The sequence below is a fragment of the Gekko japonicus genome, unplaced genomic scaffold (assembly GCF_001447785.1).
Source record: "Gekko japonicus isolate JY-2015 unplaced genomic scaffold, Gekko_japonicus_V1.1 scaffold3739, whole genome shotgun sequence".
Taxonomy (NCBI): Eukaryota; Metazoa; Chordata; class Lepidosauria; order Squamata; family Gekkonidae; genus Gekko; species Gekko japonicus.
The window spans coordinates 61,625-86,643 of NW_015171008.1; the positions used below are offsets into that span (position 1 = coordinate 61,625).

Below are 25,019 nucleotides of genomic sequence, written 5' to 3' on the forward strand. Positions count from 1 at the left end.
CACAGACAAAAATTCAACCACTGAGGAAGGCCTTGGAGGCTGAAATGTGTTTGGTCTGCTTTTAATGTGGTTCAAGGTTATCAACCTAGATATATTGAATGATTGGTCCTGTTTTACTGGTTCGAGGCTTTTAACCTGGAAATATTGAAGGGTGTCAGGTTGTACAGATTCAGAACTCTTGAGTTCAAACATTCGCCACTTTTAAGGGTGGAAGGTGCCCATTTTTTTAAAGCATAGTTTTAGTGCACTTTGTAATAAATACATATATTTTGTTTAATGTATTTCTCAAAAAAAAAACCCCAATCTCTCTCACCCAACCTTTGGGTACTCAACTCTGCTGCTTCTGCTGGCCAAAAAGTACACTGCAATAACAAAAACACACTGTGGAAAACACAAATTACTTAAAGACAGATTACACTCAAGTACAGCTTAAAGGCATATGTCTCCAATAAAATTTATAGGAATATAATGCATGGAGATTGAAGTATAAATCATATAGTATGACCCACATACACTAATAACGACTGTCAGAGCACAATGGCTTCAAGACAAACTACACACACGTCTGTAAAACAAGAAGCACTGTAAAATAAGAAGCATTAAAAAAATAACAGCCGTATTCAAGGACTGTACATAGCTGCCGTATTGGTCTTGCCCTGGGGAGGTGTTCTTGTGTATAAATATATGTTTGTGTAATGTGTGCCTTTAAGCAGTACTTGAGTGTAATCTGTCCTTAAGTAATTTGTGTTTTCTGCGGTGTATTTTTATTGCACTTAGTATCTCCGTGGTCCCGCTGTATTCAGTGGCCATCAAGTACAGAGCAATGGCTGGAAATCGTATCTCCCCGGGGCCGGTGAGATTTAGACATCTATATCCACAGTACTTCCAATTCATGCAGGATCAGGGACCAGATTCTTTTATTTTAGTAAAAACAAATTATTCAATACAGAAACCAGGATCCTGAAGTTCTCATGATTCGCAGCCCTGAATATCCCACATTTCTGATAACCTCCTGGATGCACATTTCTCCCCACCTCCGAATTAGGGGCACTACTGAATTTTACCGAGAAATATGAGCTAGAGCACAAAGAACAGTTGGGTGTGTCAGGAGGGACCGGACAACCCAATCCCACCCCGTGCAGATGCCCGACAATCACCCAGCAGGGTATCACGCAGAGAGGCAGTGGGCAGCCCCCTCTGTGAGTGTATACTCAGTACTCATAGAGATCTTTTGTTTCTTGTGGTGCAGCGTTCCATCTCTGCTACACAAGCTGGGAATTACCAGTCTGGCCTTTAAGCAGTCAAAGGTCCTGAGGGTAATGGAATTACGGCACAGAACAGGAAGGGGGCCGGAGCGGGTACAGGCCCAGATGAAACGACCCCTGCGAAGATGGGGTTTTTTTCCTTGTTTTACCCGGATCTGATCTTATGGAGGACAACTAGTTTTCTCCCAGGGAATGCGGCTGGGAGCTACTTTTCTCAGGGCTACTAAGGGCCTGGGGTTTGGCCCTAACCCGATTCAAGGAACCCCGAACTCCTCCCGTATGAACGGGGCAGGGAAAACTGCCTCGGGGAATGGAGAAATTAAGGCAATCTTGGAACGGAAGCCAAGGGGTGTGAAACGACAGGACGTCACGGAAGGGCAAGGTGAAACAAAAGCGGTTCTCGGCGTGAACTTGGATGACAGAATGGGAAAAGAAAGCCAATGGGATAGGCAAGTGGAGAAAAAGATGCCCCGGCATCTGAAGATGCCCAGGCCCCCTGTTCAGTTTTCAAATCCCTCTTCCTGGGGATTCCAGTGTACCTCTCTCTTCCCACTGGCCAGCAGTTCTCTTGGGGAACCCCCAGCCCCCAAACCCTTCCACAGGAAGACTTCCAGCTGTGACCACGTGGCAGGGGGTTTCCATGGGACTGTCCCTCCTGGCTGGAGACGTGGGGGGGGCATCCTCTCCCCTCCAAGCACCGTATTAAATAACAGGGACACGAGTTCCAATCTCTTGACTCTGACCCTCGGATGCCGGGATGAGAGGCACAAAAGAGGCTACTCGGCTGCGACTGGCTGCCGCTTCTGCCGCCGACGCATTTTCTTATTCAGCTTCCGCCGCAGCTGCTGCTGTTTCTTCTCCCGCAACGTCTGCTGCACCCTGCTGCGGAACTCGCCGTTCTTCTTCCTGATCTTGGCTAGCTCGGCCTTCCGCTGCTCCTCCAAGTCTGGATCCTGCGCCGGGGGAAAGGGGGAACAAGGCAACGCTTGTCAACTGGACACAAGACGCCTGCCTTGCCTTTGGAGTCAGCTCCGCTTCTTGCAAACAGGCCTCCTTTGCCCTCTCCCAGGCCAGTCTAATCCCCCCCCCCCCGAGCAATCTCTCCCCTACATGGAGAGACTGAGGGTCAGGCAGGCCCACAGCCAGGATTTTGTGGCTTGTGGGGCTAATTTTTTTTTCCTGGTGGGGCTGACGTTCTCAGTGCAGAAAGAAAAGCCATTCAGCCAACAGAAAGCTGCTACCGGGATAGATCTCTAAATTGCAAGCTGTCGACCACTCTAGATGACAGTTCTCAGCTGCTGCAAGTTAATCACTTCTGCCAGCCTAAGTGACAATTCTGAGAACAAGCTGGCAAGTAGGTGGGAGGACTTCTATAGTCAAGAAAGCTGACACTTAAGGCAGAAAAACTCTCTTAAAGGAGACCAGTTTCTTGACACAGAATTAGGAAGGAATCCTAGAGGTCACCTACTCCAACCCACTTGCTCAGTGCGGGAATCAGTCAACTACAGCACCCCACTCTGCTTAAAAGAATGTTTTAAAATGACTGAAAAAAGCATTTACAGGAGAAATTCTTGTGGGTTGATGATTTTAAGAAAGCGGGCAAAGCCCCCCAAAGCCCCACCATAGCTTCGGGCCTGGGATTCAGGTACTGCAGGAGAAACAAAACCATGACTCACACAAATTTTCGGCCCCAGCAGCAAGGGGCCCTGGTTTGCAGACCAAGTGCAGATTTAACACCCACCTGAAACCATGCTTTGGCAAGGGAAAGGAGCTGGAAAACTGCTCAGAAAGAGGCAGCAGCCATTTCTCGAACCCAGCTCCCAGCCTGCAGGCAGCCTGCATCCAAACAGAGTGTTCCCACCCTGCACAACCCACTTTCCTGCGCTCAGAGACTTCCCTTCTCCCCACCTTACCTTTCCTTCTAGGATCATCTGCTTCCGCTTGTTGATTTCCTTCTTCTCGTCAAAATCGGTTGCCTCTAATCTCTAGGAGAGAGAAAGCAAAAGAGGTTTGGAAAAGTTGCTTCCCTTCTGCCCTCCCCCCCCCTCTCATTCTATTTTGCTGCTTACGGACAAACATACAAAAGCAACCTTGAAGAATGTGAACAAAATCTGTTTTTTTCGCAAGAATATTTATAGGGATATAAGATAAGTGATCATGCAAAGTGCAAATAAAGCACAAAGCACGTAATTACATTAAAAGACATACAATTACCAGTGGAACATGAAGCCAGCTGAAATACCACCTTGAAGAGACGGAACTTATAAGCAATCTTCTTCATGCTGTAAGGACAGAAAGAACCATTCTGCTTAACAGCCAAAGAGAAGTTCCTCGGAGCATGAAGAGGTCAAGGTTAGCACTACTCGACAGGCCCATTTCAAATAAGTATCTTTATCAAGCTGTTAGTCTTGTGGGACTTGCACTAGTTTCCAAGAATTCAAAAGCACGTGGCAGCCAGCGCCCCTAAGGACAAGCTTGAGATAGAGACTAACAGCTTGATAAAGATATCGATTCGAAACAGGCCTGTTGTGTAGTGGTAACCTGGACATCTTCATGCTCCGAGGGACTTACCTTTGGCTGTTAAAGAGAAGGGTTCTTTCCGTTCTTACTGCATGAAGAAGATTGTTCATAGGTTCGGCCCCCTTAAGATGGTATTTCAGACGAGATCGGGTGCGTTCATGGTGGTATAGCTTATTTATAGCTTGTTGGCACTCAATGAAATTGCTGAGCAGTCGGGATAGAACAGATAAAAGGAAGTATTTCTTCATCCAAAGAATGATGAACACGTGGAATTCACTGCCACAGGAGGTGGCGGCAGCTACAAGCATGGACGGCTTCAAGAGGGAATTAGATAAGCATATGGCGCAGAGGTCCATCAGGGGCTCTTAGCCACAAGGTATAGATAGGAACTCTCAAGCTGGGGCAAGTGATGCTCTGTATTCTTGGTGCTTGGGGTGTGTGTGTCAAACGTGGGGGGGCTTCTAGTGTCCTGGCCCCACTACTGGACCTCCTGAGGGCACCTGGTATTTTTGGCCAGTGTGTGACAGAGTGTTGGACTGGATGGGCCATTGGCTTCCCGTATGTTTTTCTGTTTATGCCACTATGTTTTTGCAAAAAACAGGTTCTGCTTACATTCTTCAAGGTTGCTTTCGTACGTTGGGTCAGTCCTGTTGTTGGCAGCCTTCTTGCTTGTTTGCTTATGGACAAACAGCCAGATCCATGGGCATAGCCCCTGACTTGGAGGTGGAGGGTTTCCCGGCACAAATCCCTGTTCGGTCAACGAAGGTCACAGCTGGGCCCCTCCCAGCTCTGGTGCAACACCCCCCAGCCCCTCACTTTCAATCTCGCACTCCCGCCGCACCACGTTCACTTGGGTGAGGATGTTCAGCACGGACCGCTCTTGGACCGATCTTCCACGGAGAACTCCTGGAGCTTCATTTCTGGAGTATGACACATACAAAGTCCTTAAAATGTTCACCCCCCTCAAGCCAAATTTCTTCTGTAGCCTGAACATATTAAGAAGAAGAAGAAGGGAAGAGATTGGATTTATACCCTGCCCTTCAGTACCCAAGGGAGTCTCAGAGCAGCTTACAAACTCCTTTCCCTTCCCCTCCCCACAATAGACACCCTGTGAGATGTTGAAGGAGAGACGGAGCCCCGGTCTGACTCTGGATAAAGCAGGCTTTTAAAGAGCCAGTTTGGTGTAGTGGTTAAGTGCGCAGACTCTAATCTGGGAGAACCGGGTTTGATTCCCCACTCCTCCACTTGCACCTGGCTGGATGGCCTTGGGCAAGCCGTAGTTCTGACAAGAGCTGTCCTTGAAAAAGAGCAGTTTCTGCCAAGAGCTCTCTCAGCCCCACCTACCTTCCAGGATGTCTGTTGTGGGGAGGGGAAGGGAAAGGAGTTTGTAAGCCACTCTGAGACTCCTTTGGGTAGTGAAGGGCAGGGTATAAATCCAATCTCTTCTTCTCTTCTGCTTGGGGGGGCTCCTCGGCCACAGCCCCTGGGCACAGAGCAGCCAGGAGCACCTGGGCTTCTTGGATTCCCCCCAAGGAACCGGGTGGGACCGAACCGGCGCCTTTCAGATTCCCCGCCAGCTCCCCTGCCCATCTTTTCCTACTTACTGATCTGCTCCTCGATCGCGTGGACCAGGTGGATGTCGTACTGGGTCACCAGGGTGATGGCGATGCCGTGCCGACCTGGTGGGGAGAGAGGAAGGGACGTGAAGGGGGTGGAGGGCAATCTGTGCCTCCCTCGTTCCCACGACACTCGGGGTCACCCAAAGAAAGGGAAGCAGACCCTAAGGCAGAGGAAGCGCTTCACGCGAGGCTAGCTTGACTTGCGGAACTCGCTGCCACCGGATGTGGATCTGGATCCCTTTAAATCTCCTATTGCTCGATTGTACTGATACTCCTAATACCCGCAGACATTAAAAGAGCCTAAACGTCTTAAGAACATAAGAACAGCCAATGTTGGATCAGGCCAATGGCTCATCTAGTTCAACACTCTGTGTCACACAGTGGCCAAAAATACTAGGTGCCATCAGGAGGTCCACCAGTGGGGCCGGGACACTAGAAGCCCTCCCCCTGTTGACCCCCCCCCCCCAAAGCACCAAGAAGACAGAGCATCACTGCCCCAGACATAAGAACGTAAGAGAAGCCATTGTTGGATCAGGCCAGTGGCCTATCTAGTCCAACACTCTGTGTCACCCAGTGGCCAAAAATACCAGGGGCCATCAGGAGGTCCACCAGTGGGGCCGGGACACTAGAAGCCCTCCCCCTGTTGACCCCCCCCCCCCAAAGCACCAAGAAGACAGAGCATCACTGCCCCAGACATAAGAACGTAAGAGAAGCCATTGTTGGATCAGGCCAGTGGCCTATCTAGTCCAACACTCTGTGTCACCCAGTGGCCAAAAATACCAGGGGCCATCAGGAGGTCCACCAGTGGGGCCGGGACACTAGAAGCCCTCCCCCTGTTGACCCCCCCCCCCCAAAGCACCAAGAAGACAGAGCATCCCTTGCCCCAGCCTGAGAGTTCCTATCTATACACCTTGTGGCTAATAGCCACTGATGGACTTCTGATCCAGATGTTTATCCAATTCCCTCTTGAAGCCGTCCATGCTTGTAGCCGCCACCACCTCCTGTGGCAGTGAATTCCATGTGTCGATCACTCTTTGGGTAAAGAAGTACTTCCTTTCAGCCAGATGCTTCTAGCCTTGGAGGCTCACAGGACATGGGCAGTTTCTATCCGGCGCTTTCAGCCGGCTCAGAATGTGGGAGGGAGGGTCCGTCGCTATGAGTGCAGGAACACCAGTTTTGACCCAACTTCCACAGCTCTCGGTTCGTTTCTGGGCCCAGTTTGGAGTGCTGAAGCTGACTGCTGCGGCCTTATGGGTCTTGGGGCACGGGAAGCCAAAGGCTGGCCTTCTCCAATGTGAACATCCCCCTGGTTCTTCATGTGGCTGGAGAACCCCCTGCTTCGTGTTCTAGAGTTTTAAGAGATCTGGTGGACAGCCACAAGTGGAAGGGTCTTCTTGGTGGTGGCACTGTAGATCCAGAATCCCATCCCAAAGGGACATGCTCTGCAGGAGGTTGTCCTGTCTAAAGCCCCCCTGAGGTTGGCCCCGTCTGCTCTGACAGAACAGTCACCCCGTGAAAGCAACTTCAACCCAGCTACTCCCAACAGAGCAGTCAAAACCACCCCCCCCCCCCCCCCAACACCCCCCCCCCCCTCTTACCTGCCCGGGCAGTCCGGCCTACCCGATGGATGTAGATTTTAGGGAGCCCCGGAGTGTTGTGGTTGATGACCACTTGGACCGTAGGGATGTCAAGTCCTCTAAAACCAGAGAAAGAAGGGAGGGAGGGAGGGAGGGAGGGAAGAAGAGGAGGAGGAGGAGATTGGATTTATACCCCACCCTTCACTACCGAAAGGTGTCTCAGAGCGGCTTACAAACTCCTTTCCCTTCCCCTCCCCACAACAGACATCCTGGAAGGTAGGTGGGGCTGAGAGAGCTCTTGGCAGAAACTGCTCTTTTTCAAGGACAGCTCTTGTCAGAACTACGGCTTGCCCAAGGCCATCCAGCCAGGTGCAAGTGGAGGAGTGGGGAGGTAGGTGGGGCTGAGAGAGCTCTGACAGAAATTGCTCTTTTTTTTCTCATTAACATTTTATTGGTAGGATTAAAACAATAAAACAAATATAACAATAAAAATATACATAAAGGTCATAAGAACAGTTATACATTCAAACCAACACACTAATTACAAAAAAGTAAGCTTTAAAGAATGATACATTCTTCAATAAATCTTTGAACAAAGTAACTTATTTTAGCCTCAATTTGTAATTGATGCCTGTACTGTTTGTTGCTTTAGATACAACCAAGTGTCTTCTGCCCTCAAGAATATCTGTAGACATTCAATGATATATCTAACCGTATTAAACACAAAGTACTTGTTGTAAATAGTCAATAATTGTTTAATACTCAGACTATTTGATGGATCTTGCTCTATTGGAAAGAAGAGATTTCTTTGCCTTTTAAAAAATACTTTATTCTAAGGGAAAAGGTACATAGGATTGCTACAAATTAACAAAACACTAAGAGCTACATTTCTAAGCTTCCTACAGACAAGACAAGCACACATGTAATGGATAATTCTCTCCTTCTTCTTGACCCCTAGAAAGGAAGTCACCTGAAACAAATGACCAATCTGCATCAAAGTAGAAGTTACTTTTCCCGGGCTAATCCCCCATTGGTTTGTCGAGAGAAGCAGCGTGTGAGACTAGCTCCACACCAATTCTGACCTTTTGTTGTGTTAAAGGTACTTTTTCCACCACCATAAGACTTCCTTGTAGAGGAAATCTTGGCAAGGGGTGCGGGCATCGGCCTGGAGAGGGTGGCGACCCTTCCCAGTGTTTTCCGAGCCAACCCCGAAGCGCACAACATCAGGAGCCCCGACAGAGAACGTCGAGCTACAGACAAGCCAACAAGGACCAAAGAAGGAGTTCCACCAAATTGCCAAGTGAACCCGAAGCTAAGTATACTCCTAGTTTTTTCCCTTTTATGAATAAAATAAAAGGAAATAAGGGTAAAGTTTGAAAGTGAAACCCAGTGGTAGGGAAAACGCTCCGGTGTAGGAAAACAGAAAGGGGGGGGAACAAAGTGCCCCATTTGCAAGCCAACCTGGTTCTCTCGGATTAGAGTCCGCACACTTAACCACTGCACCAAACTGGCACTTAACTGACTACACCAAACTACACCAGACTGGGAGGGAGGGAGGCTGTTGACATCACTCTTTCTCCTCCAAAGGCAAGCAGGACTTGGGGAAAGACCGGGATTCCCTCAACCTTTCTTTACAGAAGCTCTACCGTTCTGGAATGGGAGACCACGGGGACCCAAGCTCAAGGGCCTGTTTCCAAACCCCAGTGCACCACTGCCTACCTGGCGGCCACGTCGGTCGCTATGAGGATCTTGTAGACGCTGGATTTGAACTTGGCCAGAGCAGCGAAACGTTGTTTCTGCCAAAAGACAGACCAAGGGAAAGGGATTATGAGTGTAGAAGAAGAAGAAGAGAAGAGATTGGATTTATACCCTGCCCTTCACTACCCAAGGGAGTCTCAGAGTGGCTTACAAACTCCTTTCCTTTCCCCTCCCCACAACAGACACCCTGTGAGGTAGGTGGGGTTGAGAGAGAAGAAGAAGAAGAGATTGGATGTATACCCCGCCCTTCACTACCCAAGGGAGTCTCAGAGAGGCTTACAAACTCCTTTCCCTTCCCCTCCCCACAACAGACACCCTGTGAGGTCGGTGGGGCTGAGAGAGCTCTGACAGAAACTGCTCTTTTCCAAGGACAGCTGTGCCAGAACTATGGCTTGCCCAAGGTCATCCAGCCAGGTGCGAGTGGAGGAGTGGGGAATCAAACCCGGTTCTCCCAGATGAGAGTCCGCGCACTTAACCACTACACCAAACTGTACCGTTTTGCACAGGAGCAATTTGCTGTGTGTGTTTTTCCCGGCAGGGTTAACAATTGCCTGAACGACGCAGGGCGTGGCTGGCATCAACAGTGGCTAAAGAAGCGCTGCCGGGGCCTGGATCCGGTTCAGGGGCCCACCAATCACCCCCGGGGCTTCCTCCCCTGCCAAAGACCACAGGTGGGCGGCGCCCTTCTATCCACAGCCAGCCTCTCTGGTGCCATCTACAGGCGCAGGTTCCGTAAATATAGGTCATTTGATTAAATGAGAAAGGGCTGCCTGGAAGTAACAGCCATTTCCTCCGACTTCGGACCATGGCTAAGGTGCCGTTCATGTTCCAGCGCCACCTTTGCCCCACCATGTCACAGGGCAGCACAGAACTGTTCGGGCCCACAAAAGGAGGAAAGAGTGAATTCACACGACCCACGTGGCTAGGGGGAGCGCATGAGGTTGGTGATCTTGGGTGCAGCCACGGTGCCAGACCAAGATGTGAATGGGTCCCTGTGGCGTAAAAGGGACGACAGGGAAACAGTCCTTCCTTCCGCATTCCAGGAGAGGAGACCGACATTCCCTCTGCTCCCAGTCCCGGACCTGGTCTGCTTACCTGCTTCATCATCGAATGCAGAGCCACCGAGGGGAAGTTGAATTTCCTCAGCATCATGTTCAAGACCTGGCAGTTCCTTCAAGAGCAAAAGTATCTTCGTTACTCTTGGGGGGGTTGGGGGTGGCGGCTTACACTGGGGCTGTCAAAATTAAGGCCCGGGGGCCGGAACTGGCCCACCCAGGGTTCTTACCCAGCCCACAAAAAGAAGAAAAGAAGAGATTGGATTTATACCCCGCCCTTCACTACCCAAAGGAGTCTCAGAGCGCTTACAAACTCTCTTCCCTTCCCCTCCCCACAACAGACACCCTGTGAGGCAGGTGGGGCTGAGAGCGCTCTGGCAGAAACGGCTCTTTTTCAAGAACAGCTGTGCCAGAATCATGGGTTGCCCAAGGTCACCCAGCTGGCTGCATGTCTTAGCTCAGGAAGGATGGCTCCAGAGCAAACTGATTTATGCAGAAGCCAAAATCGCTTGCTCACAATTGTAATGGCAGTAGATGACAAAGTAGAATTTTTGCTCACCGGACTCCACAGCTTGGAGGGACCACTGGCCACCGGACAATCTTTCGATCTCCTGGCTACACTACACCCACTGCCAGAAGGTAACTATTAAGTAACCTGACTTCCCTTCTCTGCAACACCCTGCCCACCTTCTCACTGGGACATTATGACCATTATTGATTTAATGTCTAGCCTGCTCTCCTGAAGACCGGCTCAGAGCAGGTAACATCATCAGTTTATAAATATAAAATTAAAATTTCCAAATGCCAAATAGTTCAATCACCAATAAAATACATACAGATACAATACAATCAGCTATACAGAATCAAAATGGCATAAACCCCATATGAAGGGGAAATTCTACTACTGGAGAAGCGGAATGGCAACGGGAAAGAAGGGGATGGGGGGGAGGCTATCCGGGGGGGGAGAGGAAGAGGAGGAGGATTGGATTTATGCCCCACCCTTCACTGTCTCATAACCACACACTTTACAGGGCTCTTTTTGTAGCAGGAACTCCTTTGCATATTAGGCGACACGCCCCTAATGTAGCCAGTCCTCCAAGAGCTTACAGTAGCCCCTGTAAGAAGAGCTCTGTAAGCTCTTGGAGGATTGGCTATATTAGGGGTGTGTTGCCTAATATGCAAAGGAGTTCCTGCTACAAAAAGAGCCCTGCGAAAGAAAATAATATAATAAGAAGAGAAGAGATTGGATTTATACCGCGCCCTTCACTACCCAAAGGAGACTCAGAGCAGCTTACAATCTCCTTTCCCTTCCCCTCCCCACAATGGACACCCTGTGAGGGAGGCGGGGCTGAGAGAGCTCTCTCGAGAACTGCTCGTGAGAGAACAGCTCTGAGAGAACTTGTGACTGACCCAAGGTCACACCAGCAGCTGCATGTGAAGGAGTGGGGGAATCAAAGCCGGTTCTCTCAGATTAGAGTCCGCGCTCCTAACCACTACGCCAAACTGGCTTTCGAAAGTGGTGACCAACAGTTCCCAGCCTGCCCAGCTACTAAGTGGCAGGTCACAACTGTTTTCCAGGCAAATGTCTGCCCCTGCACCTCTCTCCGTTCAATGTGTAAAAGCTGGAGTTCGCACCCGGGTTGGCAAGCCACGGCCCCGACACTCACTTGCAGGTGTTGGTGAAGATGATGACGGACCAGTCTTCATGCTCATCCTGAAACGTCTGGACCAGATGGACGAGGTAGGCATCCTTGACCTTCTCGGGCACCAGCAGATAGCGCTGGTCGAGTTCTTCCACCGTCCGCACTCTAGCCGGGAAAGAGAGAGACCCGAATCAGTGTTTGGGCAGCCGCTCCAGTCGGGCCAGGGTCAGCAGCGTAAGAACAGTCGCATCAGGCAGCTTCTTCCACCCGAAATGTATTAGGAAACCAGGAGGGGGCCGGAGAGCCACCAGACGAAACATCACCTGGTATTCATCTGGTTCTGAAATGTATTTGGTTTGGCAAGGGGCAGGATATCTGCCGTCAAGCCCGTGTCTACAGTGGATCCAAAAAAACAAGGGGGAAAAAACTAGCGTCACAGGAGTCCCAAATATGCAGACTCCACTAGTAGAAAACACCATCAAAAATTGCCAAACAGTATATTAAACCATTATAAAGTTGGTGGTGTCACAACAACAATATTCGAAGAAGAGGAAGAGATTGGATTTATACCCCACCCTTCACTACCCAAGGGACCTCTGCCTGAGACCCTGGAGAGCTGCTGCCAGTCTGAGTAGACAAGACTGACCCTGATGAACCCTGGAGAGCTGCTGCCGGTTGAAGCAGACAATACCGACCTTGGGGGACCAAAAGACCTGATTCAGTACAAAGCAGCTTCACGCGTTCGTGTGATTCAGTGCTGTTAGAGGATCTCAGCTCACCGATGGGCCCAAACAGCCTTTTCTGCCCAAGACTCCAGCAACGGTACGAGGCAGCCTCATGAACGTGCTGAAAGCTGACCCACCACCCACCCCAGACGCAGGAGGCCAACTCACTCCGATGGAGACTCCCAGAAGAAGGGCTTGTTCATGGCGATCTGCTTGAGCTCGTTCAGGGTGTCGGTCAGCGTGGCGCTGAAGAGGAGGGTCTGCCTGGCGCCCGGCACGGCAGCCAGGATCACCTCCAGGTCTTGGGTGAAGTCGGTGCAGCCCTGCTCCAGCAAACGGTCAGCCTCGTCCAGGACCTGAGCCAAAGCACAGAAGGGAGGAATTTGCAGCTGAACCACCTTCCGGGGCACTTCCCTTGCAAGACTGAGGACTGCAGCCCTGACCTGGATAGCCCAGCCAAGCCCAATCTTGTCAGACCTTGGAAGCTAAGCAGGAACGAGCCTGGCAAGGAACTGGAAGGGAGGGCTCCAAGGAATACCGGGGCCGGCACGCAGAGGCAGGCAAATACCAAGCCACCTCTCTGAAACATCCAAGCCTACGACGGGTTGCCGGAAGTCAACCATGACTTCCAGGCGCGCGCACACACACACAATATTCACCCCCTCCAAAAAGAAAGAAAAAGACTGAGGACTGAGCATTGTTATCAGGCATAAGGATGGGTGCTGACCTGGATTTAGTGACCTGCAACGATACCCTACTTTTCTCCCTAATGCGGGGCCCTGTGCTATCTTGGCTGGTGGCCACTGAGACTACACATGAGAAGCTGGAAACACGGTCCGGAATCAAGGTCAGTAACAAAGCCAGAGGTCAGATAGCCAGGAAGCCAAGTCAAAATTGCAAGTTTCCAAGGACCAGGAGCGGCTGCTGCACCCTCAGAAGCAGGTCTGATTATGCAGATTTGCTGTCGCGCTGAAGCAGCTGCACGGAGTGCTTTTGAGCAGGTCTTCCCTTCCCTGGGAGTTGAGTCTGTGAAGGCTTACAGGAGCTGCACTCTGGCACTCCTTTTTCGCTCCTGCACAGTCAGCCTCTGGCGTGCCCTATGTCTGGGGCACTCAGGAGAACTCGGCGGGGAGTCTTGTCTTGGGGTGTCTGCAACTGGGGGTGCTGGGCCAGGCGCAGGATCCATCTCTCCTTCTGGCTGCACCTCTTGTGCAGCTGCTGGGGACTCTTCCTCCTCAGCTGCTGTTGAGGGTTCTTCTTCTGGGCTGACTCCAGAGGAGGCCGGGGTGCTCCCGCCCTCTTCCTCATCTGAGGAGGAGTCAGCCACAGCCACAGCCGGACCCACGACAGGCCCGAAGTAACCTGATACAACATTCTTCTCTTCTCCTCTTTATGCTCACATCAATCCTGCGAGACCAGGTGAGGCTGAGAGTGTGTGATTGGCTCAAGAGCCCAAGGAGAGCAGAGACCGGGACTTCTCCATTTAAAAAGAGAGGCGACGAAGGGGGGAAATGATAAGAGGTTTATAAAATTATGCATGGGATGGAGAGAGGTGACAAAGAGAACTTTTTCTCCATCTCCCAGAATACCAGAACTCAAGGGCATCCAATGAAGCTGATGGGCAGTAGGTTCAGGATGGATAAAAGGAAAGACCACTTTACACAGAGAGTGATTAAAATGTAGAATTCACTGCCGGAGGATGTGGTGATGGCCATAGGAATAAACAGCTTGAAAAGGGGATGAGATAGATTCATGGAGGAGAAGTCTATCAATGGCTACTAGCCATGCTGACTGAGGGGAACCTCCACATTCAGAGGCACAGAACCTCTGAATCCCAGAGCCAGGAGGCAAGGGAAGGCTTTGGCCTCTATGCCCTGTTGTTGGCTGTCCTGAGAAACTGGTTGACCACTGTGTGAGACAGGATGCTGGACTAGAGGGACCACTGGTCAGATGCAGCAGGTCTCTTCTTATGTTCTTATGAAGGCCTCGGCCTCTATGCCCTGTTGCTGGCCCTGCAGAGGAACTATTTTGGCCACTGTGTGAGACAGGATGCTGGACGAGATGGGCCACTGGTCTGATCCAGTCTGATCCAGTCCAGGATGCTTTTACGGATGGGTGTTAAGTTTTATTAATTTTATGTTCCGCTCTATTCCTTTCTCTCGTTCGTTACCTCAAGCCAAACCTGGCAAGGCAGCAGACAAAGGCTCTACATAAATAAATAGCGTGGAGAGCAAGTGCTTAGATTACTGGACCAGGGGCCCGGGAAACTCAGGTTCGAATCCCCACTCTGCTGTGGAAGCTCACTAAGTGAAACTGGGCCAGGCATTCACTCTTTCGGCCTAACCCACCTCACAGGGCTGTTGTGAAGCTAATACAGAAGAGGGCAGCCCACATTTGCTGCCCTGGGCTCCTTGTGGGACAGGAAAAGCTGGAGTCTGTCTGGGACCGCTTCCAGAGCAGCACCCCTGCTGTGGCATTCTTCTCTGAAGAAGCCAGACTGTTCAGCTCAGACCAAGTATTTAGAAACCCTATCACAATCCCCCTTCTTTTAGAACACTGGTGGACCTCCTGATGGCACTGGTATTTCTGGCCACTGTGTGACACAGAGTGTTGGACTGGATGGGCCTTTGGCCTGATCCAACATTGGCATCTCTTATGTTCTTATGTTCTTAATTTTCACCACTGGGTGGGATGGCTGTACATCAGTCTTCCCTCTAAGCTGAGTTAGTGTGAGCTAGCTCAGTTTTTTAGCCTCCGGCTCACACATTTTTGTCTCAGCTCAGGAAGGATGGCTCCAGAGCAAACTGATTTATACAGTAGCCAAATCGCTGGCTCGCAGCTTTAATGTCAGTAGTTCACAAAGTAGAACTTTTGTTCACAAGACTCCACAGCTTAGAGGGAGCATTGGTGTACACCTGCTTGCTTTTGGATATTGTGTGTGTTTCGATCTTTCTAAAATGTCTTGGCTCTTTTCTGGTAATGAATTTGGGGATGCTGGCTTGGAAAACAGCTGGTTTACATCATGCTGTTTGCTGAACCCAAGTTGGAACAGATATTTGCAGCTGTTTAGAATTAAGGAGAAAACACACACAATGAAATGATAAAGAAAACCAACAGAGGTTAGCTGCAGAGCAAAACGAGACTCTCGGACACGTGCTCTTACTGGTTACGTCGAACAAAGAAGCAGCTTTGGGGAGGGAAATCAACGCCAGTGGAATTTACGAAAGAGGGGGCGGCCTTATCTGTAAGCATGCATTGCTCGTGTTGCCCTGGGCCCTTCTTTGCTTTCCCCACGGAAAGCCAGCTTTCTAGTCTTCGTGTCTGCAAAGGGAAACTCGAGGGAAAACACCATTTCCTCATCCCCTCGCACTTCCCTTTGGCAAGCAAGCCTGTTATGAATGGGAGTGTGGGGCGGCAGTTAGAGGGTCCGACTAAGATCCGGGAGACTCAGGTTCGAAACCCCACTCTGCCGTGGAAGCTTGCTGGGTGACCTTGGGCCAGTCCCACCCTCTCAACCTGACGGGATTGTTGTTGCTGTTGTCGTTGAGGATTAAAAGGGAGAAGGGAGAAGGATGTCAAAAGCCACTTCAGATCTTCATTGGAAAGAAAAGTTGTGTGTGTGTGTGTGTGTGTATAGGAGGGGCTGCGGTGGCTCAAGTGGTTAAGACACCGAACTGCAGACCGGAATGTCGGTATTTCGGCAGTTCGACACCCGAGTGTGCCGCGTGACGGAGTGAGCTCCCGTCTCTGGTCCCAGCTCCTGCCAACCTAGCAGTTCGAAAGCAAGAAATTGCAAGTAGATAAATAGGTACCACTTCAGTGGGAAGGTAACTGCATTCCATGCGCCTCGGCGTCTAGTCACGCTGGCCACATGACCACGGAAACGTCTTTGGACAGCGCTGGCTCTTCGGCTTGGAAACAGAGATGAGCACTGCATCCCTAGAGTTGGATTCGACTGGCTTTCATGCAAGGGAAGCCTTTACCATACACACACACACACACACACACTGAATAAATATACTGAATAAATACATAAATACCCTGAATAAATAAATACCCTGCACAAATAAATACCTTGTGAACATCTAGTCCGCTACAGTCTCCTCTTACTAGCAGCTGTTCTACTGGGTCTTTTCAAGACCTTGGCCACCAAACATCCCTTCACTAGGAAAAGCTGGACTCCAGCGTATCAGCTGGAGACTGAGTCTTCTCCTTTGCATGCTGTGGATCAATGTTCCCTCTAAGCTGCGGAACCTTGTGAGCAAAAATTCCACTTTGTGAGCTCCTGGCATTAAAGTTGTGAGCGAGCAGTTTGGCGACGGCATCAGCTAGCTTGCTCTGGAGCCCTCCTTCCCGAGCTAAGGCAAAAACCTGTGAGCCGGAGGCTAAAGAACTGTGAGCTAGCTCACACTAACTCAGCTTAGAGGGAACACTGCCATGGATCCCCCCTCCCCAATTAAGGCAGCTATGCCCCACAACAGCCTTACCAAAAACTTGATCTTTTGGAGGCTGAACGTTCCGGAACTCCGGAGGTGATCGGCCAGCCGGCCAGGGGTGGCGACAACAACGTGAGGCTTCCGGGACAGCTCCAGGGCCTGGGCCACCATGTCTGCAAGGCAGGGGAGGGGGGGAGATAGGAGAGAACAGGAAAGAGGCCACATCAACAAGGGAATGAAAAAGGAAGAGATTGTGCATTTCCAAAGACTGCTCGACAGCCAATCCCAAATCCCACCCCAATGGCTGTATGCATTCTTCCTTGGAGAGGATCCATCTTCAAGCAAGACTGCCAGTTAGGTACGGGGATTACACGCCGGTTCCCGGTTGTAGCTCACCTACCCATGCCACCAACAATGATGCAATCCTTTAAGCCCAATGGCTTCCCGAGGACACGGAACTGTTCGGCTATCTGGTAAGCCAGTTCTCTATCGGGAAGGAAGGAGGGAAAAGATATTAGCACAATGATTGTTTCTTCCTTCCTCCATATGTACACCATACCACTTGGCTTCATGTTATACTCTAGGTCAGTGATGGCGAACCTTTTAGAGACCGAGTGCCCAAACTGCGACCCAAAACCCACTTATTTATCGCAAAGTGCCAACACGGCAATTGAACCTGAATACTGAGGTTTTACTTTAGAAAAAACAACTCCTACATTAACTTAAGATGATCCAAACAAAGGAAGGAAAGCAATCCCAAATGCTTTCATTTACTTAAAATTATTTGGCAGAGAATTCAACACTTTAATGATGGTCTGGGCCTGCCTGGGGCGATGGCACGCGTGCCCACAGAGAGGGCTCTGAGTGCCACCTCTGGCACCCGTGCCATAGGTTCGCTACCACTACTCTAGGTTGTCATACACACCAGTTCTGCAACAGTCACAACACTAAGATATGAGGCACAAAATCTCAGCTCCTGCCCTGCCTTTGGCAAGATTTTAGCCCTTGTGTGATAACTTTCCAATGCAATGTATATCCCACTCACATGGTTCTAAAGACACCCTCAGTGCCAGCTTATGGTTAAAAAAAGCAGACCCAAAACAGCCAACAGTAAAATCAGTGAAGAACCGTGCAGCCCCTTGAGGACTAGTAGATTCCTGGGAGGGGCAAAAGCGGAGGTTTTCGGGTACTACAATGCTCCCTATGGATTCAGCCACAAGAGACTAGCATGGTTGACAATGACTTTTTTTTAACAGATAATTTTTATTCATTTTTATAAACAGCAAAGATCTACAAGGTAAGCATGAGCATAGTTAGCTATCAATGGCTTCATACATTTTGTACAATTTGTCGGTATTATACAGTTTGAAAATTACCATAGATGCAGAGTGTTTATTACATCAGGTCCTGTTTCTTTGGTAGATAGATGTACTAGGATGGGGTACCATATACATACAATGTCATTCTGACCACCTCTAGATAGATTTTGTTTCAGAGTATCTGAGATTTTCTCCATTATATAAAGGTTCCATAACTTTTTGTACCAGAGGTTTACATTTAGCCTACTCGTGGATTTCCATGTGGCTGCTAATGTGGTTTTGGCTGCAAATAGTAATAGAGAGATTCTTTTCCTTTGTGTATTAGATAGAGCATTTTCCTCTCTGAGATTTAAAAGCAGAGCTTCTGAGGATTTGTCTATCTTGATTTTGGTTATGATTGTTATTTCTTGTATTATTTTATCCCAGAAGGATGCTTTTGTTGTTGTTGTTCAGTCGCACAGTTGAGTCCGACAATTTGTGACCCCATGGACTAGATCACGCCAGGCCTTCCAGTCTTCCGCCGTCCTCTGAAGTTTGCTCAACTTCATGTTCGTTGCATCTATGACACTGTCTAACCATCTTATCTTTTGCCGTCCACGTCTTCTTTGACCTTCAGTCTTTCCCAGCATCAGGGTCTTCTCCAGTGAGTGCTCCCTTTTCATTTGGTGGCCAAAGTATTTGAGCTTCAGTTTCATTATCTGGCTTTCCAGGGAACAGTCAGGGTTGATTTCTTTTAGGATTGACTGATTTGATCTTCTTGCGGTCCAAGGGACTCTCAAGAGTCTTCTCCAGCACCATAGTTCAAAAGAATCTATTCTTTGGCGCTCGGCCTTCCTTATAGTCCAACTCTCGCAGCCATACATGACTACTGGGAATACCATTGCTTTGACCATGCGGACTTTTGTTGGCAGGGTGATGTCTCTACTTTTTATCATGCGGCTTAGGTTCGCCATCGCTTTCCTCCCAAGGAGCAGGCGTCTTTTAATTTCATGGCTGCTGTCACAGTCTGCGGTGATCTGGGATCCCAGGAACATGAAGTCTGTCACTTCTACTGGAGGTAGAAGGATGCTACCTCCAGGCAATCGTACAACCAGTGTATGTAACTGCCTATTTTCTTACACCCCCTCCAGCAAAGTGGGCTTGAATTATTTGCAATGTATGATATTTGTTGAGGAGTTTTGTACCAGATGGATATTATTCTGAAATTTTGCCATTTTTGTGTAATGATAGGGGATTTGTTTTCGTAGGTTTAAGGACAGCTGCAAGAACAGAACAAAAAAATAAAAAACACAGGACAAAAATCAATTGGAATCTGCCAAGCACTCAAAACACCTGAAGTCAGATGTTGGAAAAAGCGGGTGAATCCTGAGAAGGCAGATGGATGCCTGAACAAGACTGATGTTGCTTGTGCACATTGGGGGGGGGGGGGACATGTTTCCATATCCTATAGAACTTCATCAGATTGAAGGAGATTGGGCACACAATAGAGACAGACCACTGGTTAAAAACATGGAAAACGCTAATATACATGAGAGCGCGACACCATACAAGAAAAAAATATATAAAATGTTTCATAGGTGGCATTGGACCCCTGAAAAAATTGCAAAATGTTTCCCGAAGGTATCAAACATCTGTTGGAGATGTAGAAAAAAATAAAATTCAGATTTTCTGGGAAATTTTTAAAATAAAATATTCTTAGAAGTTTTAAAAATCAATATGCCGCTCATCCCAGAAACATGCTTATTAAATATGATACCGGAAACAATAAAAGACCATACACATATAATTGTATATATACTGATAGCAGCTAGAATACTTATAGCAAAACGGTAGAAATCAAAAAGCATACCCTCTATAAAAGAAATTAAGTATAAGATTCTGGAAGTAGCAGAAATGGACAAATTAAATATAGTATTACAAAATAAAACAGAGGAGCTATTGAGGGATAGATGGGAAATAATTTATGCTTGGCTAAAGATGGAGAAGATAAAACAGATCTGAAAATATGCTAGTTAAAGACAGATGATGTTAAAGAAGGAAGAAGAACTTTATGTTATGTTATGTATAAGCTTTAAATGAAATTGTTTTGGTGAAAACTGAAAATAAATTTACAAAAAAAAAAGAACATCAGATCAGCATAATTGCACTGTTTTCAAGTACAACATTTATGAGAGAGAAGAGGAGAAGACTGGATTTATACCCTGCCCTTCACTACCCGAAGGAGTCTCAGAGCGGCTTACAAATCTCCTTTCCCTTCCCCTCCCCACAGACACCTTGTGAGGTAGGTGGGGCTGAGAGAGCTCTTTCAAACTGCTCCTGAGAGAACAGCTCTGAGAGAACGTGTGACTGACCCAAGGTCACACCAGCAACTGCATGTGAAGGAGCGGGGAATCAAACCTGGTTCTCCTGGATTAGGGTCCACTACACCAAACTGGCTCTGGATACAGGATTTCTGGATTCCTGGATACAGAATTTCGGTGTTGCTTTAAAACCTGAATGACTGTCTATCCCAATCCTATAGAGCTCATGTACTTCTACCCTGCTCCTGGACTTTGCAGACAACAGGCCTGCTACTTGGTTGAGAAAATAAAGGGACATAGTATAGATAATTAAACCCACAAAATGAATACTGTGCATGTAAACCATTCAATCCAATTTTGTATATTGAATAAAGTCTGACTTATTGTTTAAAAACATATACAATTGCATTTCTTCCTTAGTACCACTTATTCTTGCTTTTTAAACAGTTTTCCACAATAATTCATGTAATAGCTTTCAAAACAATGTATATATTTCAATCATGCAAAACGCGGGAAGCAAAAAACTAGACGCTTCCTTTCTAACATGCGGCAACGCTTCCGATTCTTAACAGTGTTTCAAAATGAGACAGAACAAAGTGAATCATAATAAGGAAACAATATTCCGTTTCCAATACTCAGTTACAATTCACAATGTACATAAATGTAATTGCTCCAGAGTTCCATTTCTTGTCACAAACAAGTTTACAATGTGTCACTAAAGACTACTAATGTGCCATTAAAGACCACTGATGAGATTCCTCGGTTTCTTTTTTTTTTTGAAAAAGCTTTATTCGCTCCCCTAAAAAGGGGAGATATTTCGCTAAAAGTTAGAAATAAGGAAGGGTATAAAGAGGGACAAAGAAAAGAGTGAGTGGTATTAATAATATGTTAGTCTGTTAAACTTTTTATAGTCCAATCAGAGAATCCACATTTTTATTTTTATTCCTCCTCGAAGCTTCTTCTTTTCTTCTAGTAGTGTTAACCAAAGCAATTAGTATGTTAGTATTGTCCTTCTGGTATCAGTTTGTTCTTCCAAAGTAAAGTCCAATGAAAAGAGAAAAATAGCAGTTTTTAAGCTTTAGTTTTTCCCACTTTTCCCTCTCAGGTTGTATTTTGAACCCGACGCTCCTCCTTCTTCCTCGTCCTTCACCTCTCCTTCCGAGCTACTACGCTTAACGCCGACATCCATTTGGCTAGTTCTGCACCTTCTTCTTTGCTGACATGCTTTTTCAAAAAGTCTTGAGCCTTGAAGATGGAGTCAATCTTCTCTCTTTTATCATTAAACTTAAAAACCAGTCCTTCTGGTATCAACCATTTATACGTCGTTTGATGTTTTTGTAAGAAGGTGGTCAGTCCTTTATATTCCTATCTTTTCATTGTGATTTCAAATGGAACATCCTTCAAAATTCTGATCTGTTGATCCCCGAGATTCCTCGGTTTCTTTCTCATTACGGACTGTCTTCTTCAGGGTGCATCAATATCAGTAGCACATTCAACTGGAACCAGTATTTTTCCTAGCCAATTATGTTCTGTATGGAGAAATAACAGTGTCTTTTCTCTTGATGCAGTTGGCAAAAAGGCCTGCTGCTTTGTAGGGAAAGGGCAGGAATTTAACAGGAATTTAAATATCTCCTTAAAAATAAACATTTTCAGTTCCCAAACAGAACAGCTCCAGGGGCGGCTCTTTCTCTGTCTTCTTCTGCCCACCATTGGCAAAAATGGGAAGACCCCCCTTCTTCCAACAGAGCTTCCCCCTCCTGCATTTTATTTTCATAACAGCCCTGTGAGGTAGGTTAGCCTGTGAAAGAAAGACTGGCCCAGGGTTGCCCAGCAAGGATTTGATCCTCGGAATTGCCATGTCTAGCCCAACACAGTATCTACTATCCCATGCTGGCTCTGTGGACCTCAAAGACATCGTCAGCATGTGCTGGTGTCATAAATCAAATCAAATTTATTATTATGTTCTGTGACCAGCACAAGATCAGTTACAACAATGTACATTAATCTGATATGTTTTAGGAAATACACAGTATTTAAAATTACTGAGTGGCCTATGCATTCTTAAAATCACAGAACAGATTGAATAAAACATCTGCATTTTATGATTCAGCTACATTCTGTGCTGATTCCCTGCGAATTCTGCACGATGCTGCAAGAAATCTGGCACAGGGGAGTGTGAGCTGAGGATTTGTGTCTGAAAGGAACTTCCTCGTAATTTCAGATTCAGAGCAGGCAGAAAACCTCCCAAGCAAGGGTGCAATAATCGCATGCGCTGGTGTAAAAACTGTGCCAACACCGGTACACTAGAAGCATTTCTAGGTCACACCGTGTCCAGCGTGAAGATTTCCATGCTTCTCCCATTTCAGAGAATGCACAAAAGAGAAATGTTCCGGTGGACATTTTTATAATACGATTAGAACTTTCATATAATAGAACAGGAGAGCACTGTTATAAAAGAATATGAAGGAGAAGGATTGGATTTATAGCCCACCCTTCATTACCCAGAGGAGTCTCAGAGCGGCTTACAAATTCCTTTCCCTTCCCCACCCCACAACAGACACCCTGTGAGGTAGGCGGGGCTGAGAGAGCTCTGACACAAACTGCTCTTTTTCAAGAACAGCTCTGACAGAACTATGGCTTGCCCAAGGTCATCCGGCAGGTGCAAGTGGAGGAGTGGGGAATCAAACCCGGTTCTCCCAGATTAGAGTCCGCACAGTTAACCACTACACCAAACTGTGTATTGCTTTACACTTTTTACTGTACGTATCATGTTTTTTTACTGCATTACCTTTTACCTTTAACTGACCTTGATAATGCACTTTCTCCATTAGGGGAAGATATGCCTAGGGCTGGTTTGGCCTCTTGACTATTTGTCTTACCTACGCTGTTTCCAATTCTACAACACTAGTTCAATTGCACTGTTTACTGAACAACGTTGGAGTCCAGTGGCACCTTTAAGACAAACAAAGTTTAATTCTGGGTATGAGCTTTTGTGCGCAAGCACACTTCTTCAGATCAGTGTGCGCAAGCACACTTCTTCAGACCAGTTTGGTGTAGTGGTTAAGTGTGCGGACTCTAATTTGGGAGAACCGGGTTGGATTCCCCACTCCTCCACTTGCACCTGGCTGGATGACCTTGGGCAAGCCGTAGCTCTGATAAGAGCTGTTCTTGAAAAAGAGCAGTTTCTGTCAGAGCTCTCTCAGCCCCACCTACCTCACAGGGTGTCTGTTGTGGGGAGGGGAAGGGAAAGGAGTTTGTAAGCCGCTCTGAGACACCTTTGGTTAGTGAAGGGCGGGGTAGAAATCCAATCTCTTCTTCTTCTTCTTCATCTGAAGAAGTGTGCCTGCATACGAAAGCGGATACCCAGAATTAAACTTGGTTGGTCTTAAAGGTGCCACTGGACTCAACGTTTGTTCTGCTGCTTCAGACCAACACAGCTACCCACCTGAATCCACACTGTTTATTGTACATTATATGCTGTCTCACTGAATTGTTCTTCATATTTTGTAATCGGCTTTAAATCTCAGTGAGAAAGGTGGGCTATAAAACAAACAAACAAACAACTCATAGATCCAGGGGATTGATCAGAGCAGTCTTGTCCCCAGGGCTAACTCTAGGGCTGATCCACGAAGGGTCCAGTTCATTCTCACCTAGTTGGTGTCAGAACCAAGCAAAAAATGCCATAGGGATCTTCTGAAAGTTTCTGCAAGATCGGCAGCACAAATGCAGCTGTCTTCCCACTCCCCGTCTTCGCACATCCCATACAGTCATGACCTGGAAGATCAAGAAAAGGATTTAGGGATGGGAATAGGAGAGGGGAAAAAAGGAGCTTCACTCTGCACACGCTCAAAGGCACTCTCCAGTCACACAACCAGGTCGAAGGGGGTGGAGTTTTGGAAGAGGAGCTTCAAGTGCAATCCAAAGGCAGCGGACCTAAAAGTAGAGTTGCCAACCTCCAGGTGCGGCCCAGAGATCTCCTGGAATTACAGCCAATTTCGATTACAGAGCTCAGCTTCCCTGTGGAAAATGGATGCTTGGGAGGGAGGGTGGATTCTGTGGCATTACCCCTTGCTTTTTAAAAACATATATCTTGTTAGATTTTCCCAGTCTTACGTAAACAGGCAAAATTATATCCAAGGAACCAAATACAGAAATGTATTAAGAGAGTTATACAACAGCACCACTGAGACTAATAGAGTTATTTTCACAGAAAGATCTCATTTGTCATGATCATCAGAGGATCACCATGTGTCGGATAGCCAAGGGTATTATTTAGAAGAGCACCCACTCTTTGTAGAGTGGATTTGAGGGTGCAATATCATTATCAGCCAGTAAGTGCAGTAGAGGGAACCAAATTTGCATGAATTTGGTGTGTCATCTGGATGGGCAATACTGTCAACTTTTACCCAGGACAAATTGATCCCAGATCTTTTCAAACCATGCAGCAAGGGTAGGTGATTCATGTGATTGTACTACATCTTGCTGAGCTCCCTCTCCCCAAACCCAGCTCTCCTCTGGTTCAAACCCCAAATCTCTAGAAACTCTCCAACCTGGAGTTGGTAACCCTAAGGGGAGCAGAGCATCAGGGGGTGTGGCTTAGCTAAAGGATGTGGTCTGAGATACCATGAAGGGGCGTGACTTAGGTCCTTTCTGCATTTGCCTGCCACTCCGGATTTTCTCAGTGTTCGAGTCAAGGCAATTTAAACACATGGCAAAACAGCATCCAAATAACCCGGGGCAACAGCAGGCTGAAACCAGCCTGGCCACTGAAGAGAGGTAATGTAATGCAGAATGGGGGGGGG

The 25,019-nt window shown here is 47.7% G+C and overlaps 1 protein-coding gene across 1 annotated transcript in view; it reads right to left on the minus strand.

The window, feature by feature from the left end:
- Positions 1–868: 868 nt before the first annotated feature.
- The window catches only part of DDX49 (DEAD-box helicase 49), a 25,498-nt gene continuing 1,347 nt past the window's right edge, over positions 869–25,019 (minus strand). Inside the window, 13 exon segments of the mRNA XM_015419017.1 lie at positions 869–2,218; positions 3,179–3,250; positions 4,606–4,665; positions 4,668–4,705; positions 5,390–5,464; positions 7,003–7,100; positions 8,701–8,777; positions 9,835–9,910; positions 11,462–11,602; positions 12,331–12,518; positions 16,650–16,771; positions 16,999–17,084; positions 23,868–23,991. Of these exon segments, the coding sequence (XP_015274503.1) occupies positions 2,042–2,218; positions 3,179–3,250; positions 4,606–4,665; positions 4,668–4,705; positions 5,390–5,464; positions 7,003–7,100; positions 8,701–8,777; positions 9,835–9,910; positions 11,462–11,602; positions 12,331–12,518; positions 16,650–16,771; positions 16,999–17,084; positions 23,868–23,991 (1,334 nt within the window). The 3' untranslated portion in view covers positions 869–2,041.